The sequence below is a fragment of the Mus pahari genome, chromosome 13 (assembly GCF_900095145.1).
Source record: "Mus pahari chromosome 13, PAHARI_EIJ_v1.1, whole genome shotgun sequence".
Classification (NCBI taxonomy): domain Eukaryota; kingdom Metazoa; phylum Chordata; class Mammalia; order Rodentia; family Muridae; genus Mus; species Mus pahari.
The window spans coordinates 24,117,682-24,126,393 of record NC_034602.1 but is presented as its reverse complement, the minus strand read 5'-3'; the positions used below and the strand labels follow the sequence as shown (position 1 = coordinate 24,126,393).

At 52.3% G+C, this 8,712-nt stretch overlaps 1 protein-coding gene across 2 annotated transcripts in view; it reads right to left on the bottom strand.

Annotated features, from left to right (window-relative positions):
- Positions 1 to 377: 377 nt before the first annotated feature.
- Kremen1 (kringle containing transmembrane protein 1) overlaps positions 378 to 8,712 on the bottom strand; it is a 65,372-nt gene continuing 57,037 nt past the window's right edge. Inside the window, exons 7-9 of one of the 2 annotated variants that reach the window (XM_021210894.2) lie at positions 8,203 to 8,412; positions 7,066 to 7,150; positions 378 to 3,821 (exon numbers count right to left, since the gene is read on the bottom strand). In XM_021210894.2, the coding sequence (XP_021066553.1) occupies positions 3,653 to 3,821; positions 7,066 to 7,150; positions 8,203 to 8,412 (464 nt within the window). In that variant the 3' untranslated portion in view covers positions 378 to 3,652. The remainder of the gene's footprint in view (positions 3,822 to 7,065; positions 7,151 to 8,202; positions 8,413 to 8,712) is intronic. The other variant, XM_029545414.1, reaches the window with a different exon arrangement.

Genomic DNA, 8,712 nt, shown 5'->3' with positions numbered 1-8,712 from the left:
GACCTAGGAACCCCCTTCTCCTGGTCTGCTTGCCTTTGGTCTCCTCACCCTGATTGGATTTTCAGATGTCAGCCCTCATTGGTCCTCTTCAGAGTCCTGCTGTTTCACTCCTCCTGGCCTCAAGCTGATGGACAGAAGAATCAGAACCTGGCTGGCTAAGTACAGGCCGACGCTCTGACTACCAACAGCCGCCACCGCCGCCGCCTCACTGAGACATCTTTTCCTTGTTGGTACAACAGAGACCAGGGTAAAGCATTGCTTACTTATGGAGAGGGTTGGAAAGGGCTTGGAAGCACAGTGGGGAAGCCGAGAGGCGAGGAATGTTTGAACCCAGGAGTTTGAGGGTTCCCTGGAAAAATGACAGCCTGGCCTCACCATGGATTCTACAACAATGAGAATATTTATTTTCTTCAAACAGTAAAAATAACATTTTCTCTCTTTTGTAAAAGTTAAGTACCATCACATTCCATTTACTTAAATAACAAAATCCTAAAAATATATATTAAATTGTATACAGTGTGTCACACTTCATTTTATATTTTAAAATACATGATGTTTCTATTTTATTCTCAAAGTTGCATATTAAGAGCATATTTACAAATAAAGCCTTGTTGTCCAAAGTCATATCCCTGCTGGAGGGTGAGATTGGAAACGGGAAGGTCTTGGTGCTGGAAGGTGGCGGGGATGGCAGCTCCTGCACTGGTTCTACACCTTCGGACACCTCCCTCTGAGGTGAGGTCCCCTCCCACTTGTCTGCCCTGCCCCGCTCAGCCTCGGCCAGTGTTCAGCTCCAGCTTGGCAAGACAGGAGCCCGTGTGAGGCCCCCAGGTTCTGTTGGCAGACCAGGGTGGGGTGCAGCCGGCAGCCCCCTCCCCCCTCAGTCAGAGCAGCCAGAGCTGAGTGACCTGGAGGTAGAAGAGGACAGTAAACAGAGACATAAAGGGACCAATCAGAGGTTAGCAGTTCCCAGGGCGGTACCCAAAGTAGACCTCAGACATCAAACAGAAGACTCCACAGGAGAGGAGCCAGGGAACCATGGAGGCTTGAAGACTTGGCTCTGGAGACCTGTGTGGCCCTTGCAGAGGCTGACAGAGCCTGGGAGGCCATCCACTTCTAAGTGCTCTTGAAGGTCAAGTGTGGACTGTCCCTGGCAACAGCCTGCTTGAGCTCTGATAGTGTCAGGCCAGCGGATGATGAAGCACATCAGGTGGGGTCCCTCCTGGGATGACAGTGAGCTGTGGGGTGGCACCTGGCCCAGGCACATCCCATGGGCTGGCCCAGAGGCCAGGACAGCTGTACCCGCCAGAGCTTTGATCTTCAAGAGCTTTTGGCTGAGGAGTCTGAAGCCAGAGCCCACATTTAGAGAAGTCCAGAGCTCTGGTCTCCTTGCTTACTTTAGGCGGCCGCAGCCCATCCTTGCTGACATGGGGGAGGATGAAGACTTCTTTCCTACTTTGTAAGCAGTGTGACAGGAAGGGGAGGACAGAGGGCACCTACGTCTCTAGCTGGTGTCTCTGAGGGCCGCTCTTCTCCCTTGGTTTAGCCCTGTGCTCAGGCAGGGTATTACCAGCACCCAGGCCTCTGTAACTGGCCGCCTTCAGGTTCTAACAGACTGTGACTGTCATTTCTGGAGGTCTGGCCTGGGTGACTTACAGCGCTTCCTTCCCTTCACTGTCCCCTGCTGTTGTTGGAGGTGGGTTAGTTTTCCTTGCGTGTCCCCCACCCCCCAAGAGAGGAAGTAGGTCCTGCAGTGTTGGGCTGTGCCAGACCCACAGCAAAAGGAGCGTGGGCACACCACTGCCCTTCCTGGGGACACCAATGCTGAGCTGCAGCTGCCACCACACTGGGGCTTGCTTCCTGTGTCCAAGATAGGAAGAGACAGGTGAGTGATGGCTTAGAGGACGCCTGGGGCCAGCACTCTGAGCTGAAAAAATGTCCTGGCCCACTGTGAGTCTTCCCTGGGAAAGAGCCCATATCCTCTATGTACTATGCACATGGTACTCTGTGACTCAACACTTGGTCTCAGGGGAGTCCTGCAGATGCCATGGACAGCCTAGAGTGGAACCTGCTCCTGTCAGTCTATTTCCAGTGGCCTTCGTATGTAGTGGGCCTGTCCACGCCCAGGAGCCTGTAGCCTTTCCCAGATCAAATGAGATGACAACCCCAAGCTCTGTACCCCTGCAGGCCTCCTATAGGAGCTGGGCCAGCTCCCAGCCCACTGTAGAGACACAGTGTCCCTCTGGTTGCCTCATCAGCTCAGGTCACTGCCTCATCTGTACTCCTACTGCCTCTCCCTGAGGATGGTCCCCAGACGGTCCCAGACAGTCCTGGGGGACAGCAGCCACAGGTGAGATACCCAAACCCTATGAAAGGCCTCAACGGCAATGGCTGAGACACTCAGGGAAGGTTAGCATGGTGTGCCAGGAGGGCACTCAGGAGAGCAGAGGCTCTAGGGCTGGCAGGACAGTGACCAAGGTCCACCCTGAGGGCACAGGCTGTTCCTCTCAGCTGCTGCTGACAAAGGCCACTTCCAGACTGCAGGACTTCTCAGCCGGGGATGGCCCTTCCTCTCCCAACTGCAGCTGGGACTCTCAATCTTGCAGCTTGTCCTGGGGGGATCTCCAGTTCCCAAGCCTGGCCTTTCCCTGCCTCCCTGTCTGAGGGACAATGGGCAAGACAAGAGCCCTTACTCCTAACCACTCTGCTCCCATGATAAGGGACCAAGGACAAAGCTCTCGGTAGTTTTGATCTGCTTTTAAAATGAGACACCTCGCGTAGGAACCACAGATGCTGTCCATATGCTATGCTATAGTCTTTTTCTCTTCCACCTGTTGACAGTGCCGGGATAGAACCTAGGGCCTGACGTATACAAGGCAAGCTCTTAATCACTGAGTTACAGTCCCAGCTCTAGGCTACAGTCTTTAAACTCCTCTGAAGTAGGCTTTGGCTGAGGACAGAAAGACAGGCTGAATTCAGATTCCACAGGATTGGGAACTACTCGAGGGCTAGGCAAGTTAAGTCTAGTATACAGGAAGTTCACTGTGTCTGTTCCATGGACAGACAGATGGACCAATCCTTAGGCTTGCCCCATTGGTCAGTGGGTACTGAAAAGAACCCTCTAGAAAGACGACATCTGGTGTGGCCTTGCTCTCAGTCCTGTTGGACTAGATGACACATGGTAGTTGGCAGCAGAGAAAGCTCCAAGACTACACCAGGCCTCTGGGCCTCTAGGGTGCCAATGCCACTCTCGGTGGGGAACCAGGCCAGACTAAGAAAACCTGACAATTCTTTCAGTCTGGCTCTATTGCAAACTGTAAAGACCAGGGGAAACTGATCTGTATGTGGACAAAGTAGAGAAGAAGCAAGAAAACCCATCCTACACTACACGTCCCCACCACCCAAGTCTTCCGGAGTCAGGCCCAGCTGTGTCCTGTCAGCCCGGGCCCAGACTTACCATCCCCAGCTCTCGGAGACAAAGCTCAGAGCAGCCAGGCTGGTACATGTGATGGAGGGTCCCAGGCCCAGCTGCCTCTAAAACAAGGTTCCCCCAAAAGAGATGGAGGTGAATGGAGAGGCAGGGAACTCATCAGAGGGAAACTCAGGGGGAGCAAACTCGAGCTTGGAGCAGAGCCTCTCATGCAGGCGTCGGGCTTCAGTCACTCACGAGGGGATTGCGGTCATCTTGTTGACTCTGACCCTTGAGCTTCTTCTTAAAGATGGAGATTGTAGTGGAAGGTTCATAGAAAATGGTCCAGATTTCCCCAGAAGCCCCAGGCTGACGACAGTCCCTAAGGTCTCCTGAAGCAGGAACTCGATGAGATCTGTCGAACAAAAACAGTTTTTCCAGTAGACCCGAAGAAAGCGCTCAGATAGCCTCCTCCTGAGGCTCCTGAGCCTGTGACGCTGCCTGTGGAGCTAGTCTTGGGAAGGGTGTTGGCTGCCTCAGAGACTTAAGACTGGGTGTGGTGATGCACACACGTAACTCCTGGAGCTCAGGAGGGGAAGCAGGTAGATCTCTGAGTTTGAGGCCAGCCTGGTCTACATGAGTTCCAGGACAGCCAGGGCTATGTAGTAAGACCCGGCCTCAACCAACCAACCAACCAACCAACCAACAGCTAAGGATGAACTATGTGGACTGTGGAGGTGTGGCCTTTGGGCACAGAAGCTGGCAGGGCAGGGTCCTCCTTGTGGTAACAGGGGAATTTCTGTCAAAATAATTCAAACCTGGAAAGGCTGTTTTAGGAGATTATAAATTTTCAAATATTCTTTTGCTTTCCTTCCTCTTCCTCCTCCCCACCAATGCTGTTTACCTAGAAGCCCGCCTACCTAACAGAGTAAGGGGAAAGTTCTGTTTAAAGCAGCGAGCCCTGACATCAGGTCTGCTCCTAGCCCATCCTTCTCTTCCCCTCCTGTCAGGGACAGGGAAGCTGAGGAGGGCTCCCAGTGTTGATAGGAGCCAGGCATGTGCTTTAGGGCCTTGGCCCTACTTCAGCCTGCCGTGAGACACTGAGGACTTCCTTGGATGTGAGTTGTGACATTGAAACACATGTTGGTTCTCTGAAACTAAGGTACAGGTTCTACATCTGTGAGAACAGCCAACCACAGGTGGAAAGGCTGGAAAAGAAGTTCTGTCTGTGCTGACACGTCCAGACACTTCTCCTTTCCATCATTCACTGACAACAGCAGAGTGCTGGCTACTGTGAGAGGTGCAGACATGCTCCAGAGCATACACCCTACAGGAATACGTGTGTCATGGCCAGTCCTACACCATTTTACAGAACAGGTTTGAGGGGATTCAAGCCAGCATCCATGTGGTGTTCTGAAACTGACACTCTTCCCCACACTTTACTCTGTCTGTCTGTCTGTCTGTTGGGTGAGTTCAGCCAACAACAATGAGGACATTATTTCTATTGGAGAAGTTCAGAGAGGAGCCGGGAAGGTCAGCAGTGTGGCTACGCCCGCTCTCATGTGTAAACATTTGTGGCAGAGGCAATGAGGCCAGGAGAGGAGGCCCGACCAGAAGCTCAGGAAGGTCTGTGAGTGGGAGTGGAGCGGGCACGAGCCCTCAGGCACACAGACAGCACCAGCAGGAGGCTGCCTTGCTGGGAAGGCAGTGCACTCTGAGCTAGTGCTTCCTCCAGTTTGGTTAGAACTGAAAGATAAAGCCTTTGTAAGTTTTCTTTTTGTTTTTGAGATAGGTTTTGGCTTTTGTGTTTTTGTTTTGTGTCACTTTGTAGCCCAGGGATTTATTAAATTAAATTAAAGGCTGGTCTCCAACCAGTGAACAGAATTATTCCAAACATTTAGTCAACAGTGGGGGCCGGCAAGGGCTGTTGGAGGAGCGGAAGCCATTGTCTTCAGTGGTGAGCTGCTCACACTCCAGTGAACAGGCAGGGAGCGACTATAGCAACACTCCTGTCTGCCTGCTGAGTAGGGAGAGTGCAGGCAGGGGCTACTGTACCCTGCAGACACAGGGTCTTGATAAGTTTCCCATACTGGTCTCAGTCATAACCCTCCTGCCTCAACTTTCTAAGTAGCTAGGATTTCAGATGTATGCCACTGAGCATGGCTTAAATGTATGCTTAAAAATAATGTATACTTACTGGCACACTGGGGACAAGACAGAGTTTGGGCATACATGGGCTAACAGCTTCTGATGCCAACAGGGGCCAGCACAGGAAGTGATCTATGGCCCAGGAGAGAGATGAGGGCCGGACACGTGCAAGGCCACGGGGCCCTGAGCATCAAGCAGAGGAGGGTGAAGTAAGAGCACAGGGTGTCAGGACTTCGGTGAGCCTAGACCAAGGCCTCCGTAGCAGACAGTCATTACTGCAGAGCCCATGGCTGAGAACACATGACTGCTACAAGTTCAGCCTTAAAATGGACACAGCCCTCACCCCTCCAAAGCTCAGGACACAAGGGCCAGGCAATGGGAAATGCTGGCCTGTGGGTATGACATGGTGTTGGCACTCAGGAATTCATGGCAGCTGTGGCTGCCCACATAGAGTCTGTATAAGACTGAATGATTCCAAACATTTAGTCACAGGTGGGGGAGGGGCTCTTGGGCCACAGCCTCACCCAGGGGAGCAATGGCAGTCCAGGGCTGTTGGAGGAGCAGAACCCTTTGTCTTCATGAGTGGAGCTGTGGGGAGTTGCTCACGCTCCAGTGACCAGCTCCACACCCATGCCCATGTGGGCAGCCAAAGTAAAAACAAAACCAAGACAGAAAGACATGGGAGTGGGATGGGGGACTGGTGGGGGTGACAGGAACGGGAGGGGAGAAGAGAAGAATGAGGTGGTTGTGACTAATATACTATGTACATGTATGGAACTGTGAAAAATAAACTGATAAAATTCCTAGGCACTAATTGAAATGTTGAGATTATCTTTGTAAGACTTCCTTGGTTTCTAGAGACATTAAGAAAAATTCATGGTCCGGAAGGTTGTGGCACAAGCCTTTAATCTCAGCACTCAGGAGGCAGAGGTAGGCAGATCTCTATGATTTGGGGGGCCAGCCTGGTCTACAGAGTGAGTTGCAGGGCAGCCAGGGCTACACAGAGAAACCCTCTCTTGAAAAAAAAAAAAAAAACAGAAAGAAAGAAAGCACACACACACACACACACACACACACACACAGAGGGGGGGGCAAGTACTGTCTTAGGAAGCTGGATTTTTTTTTTTTTTTTTTTTGGTTTTTTGAGACAGGGTTTCTCTGTGTAGCCCTGGCTGTCCTGGAACTCACTCTGTAGACCAGGCTGGTCACGAACTCAGAAATCTGCCTGCCTCTGCCTCCTGAGTGCTGGGATTAAAGGCGTGCGCCACCACGCCCGGCAAAGCTGGATTTTTAAATACATCTCCACGCCAGAATGTTTTCAACCCTCCCTGAAGCTGAGTGTACTGGACAGAGCATCCTTCAGTCTCTCTGGGAAGGAGCGGCACTGCTCTCCGCCTTGTGCTGCCTGGACCTCAGCCTCTGGAACCCCGTGCTGAAGTTAAACTGTCCCCAGACAGATGGAAAAAATGACAGAGGAAAGACACCAAGCCCCTGCGGGCACGGGTACTCACTTAAATGTGACATGCAGAAGGATCTTTGCAACAACGGCCGTGGCCGTGAGGATGAGGAGGGTTGCCAGGCCGTACACAGTCCACCCTGTAAATAAATGCAAAGCAGAGTTTACCACACTTGCCTCCCCTTTCCAAAGGAGACTGGCAGCTCAGGGGGCAGAACTGGCTCTGGGGGTCCTGCAGTGGGAGCAGACAGTAAACCTGCAACAGGAGCAACTCAGAGCCAAGCTCTGGTAAAGCCTGGACACTAGAGTTGGGGTCCAAAGGGGTTCGGTCGATCTGTCTGCCCCTGGAACTCAGCAGTGAATGACTTAGAAGTCTTTGGGTCCCAGTTTTCTCATCTGAGCGATGAGAAGTGAGAAACCCTTCTAGAATCCAGAAACCCTTCTAGAATCCAGAGCCAAGCGGTGCTGGGCTGGAGGGGTCTCTCTCCTCCGCTTTCTGTGGTGACACCTCCAGAGGTAAGGGAGCAGTGTGAAGACCTCTAGACCAGATTACAGATGGCTGTCCTCAGTGCACCAGCTCCCTCAGGGGGGAGATCTGCAGCCAACCACACCAGCCTAACCAGAGAAGAGCATGGCCTATGGCTCTGCCCTGCATGGCTTCTCTTCAAAGCTCTCAGCGCTCCTAGCCTTTGTCAGTGCTTCTGGTTTCCCTCCTCCCACTGGAACCACAGGAAACATGCACAGTACTGTCCTAGCATCTGTGTGCACTTCTCTCTGCAGTAGAGGAGCGATGCCTGGCCTTATGCTGCACACGACCTGGAGACCAGGCTTGTACCTTAGAAGGAATTCTGTATGTTTTGGGTTCACCTTCCCCTCTCCATTGGTGCATGTTTTACCCCCAGCCGACCTCCAGCCTGTCCACACCTTCTGAGTCAGCATATTTGAGAAGTTTTACTTGGGGCTCCACAAAGATGTTCTCACGAGACATCTTCTATGACGAAGAGATCATCTTAGCTACTAATCACAGTTACCAAAGGCACACAGAAGCCATCTTTGGAGCGGAGCTATGCTAATGAGGGCATTTCTCTCAAAGGCTATTCAGACTAGAGGTGGCAGGGCCTATATCTGAACCTGTGTCTGCAGGGGAAGCACCCACAAGCACCTTTGTTTCTGTAAGTGTTGAAAGAACTACCTTCCACTCTGTGGCTGCTGGCCCCAACCGACGGTGCCCAGGAATGGCTACCTGGGGCGGTCTGCGGAGGGTGGCTGGGGCTGGGGGTGATGACATAGAGGACTTTGGAGGAGTGGGCAGCGCTGACACTCAGGTTGGCTTGCTCGGTGATCACCTCTGCCAGGGTCTGGTTGACAGTAGGTCTCTCCTGTGGCGGTCCCTCCTTGGTGGCTAAGAGAGCAAAAGGATTAACCAGACAAAGCTGAGGACAGAGGCAGCAAGGAGTGGTCCTCTGAATGGGATGAGGCCTTTTCTCTTTTTCTTTCTTTGTGTGTGAGAGGGTGTTTAGCATGTGTGTGGGGTACATGCATGTGGGGAACATGTACATGTGGAGGCACAAGGTTAACACTGGGACTCATCTGTGAACATCACTCCATGTTACTCAGTGAGGCAGTTTAACAATGCAGAACTCCTCAGTATGGCAAGTCCTAGGAATCCCAGCTCCACCTTCCAAGGCTGGAAGCAGAGATG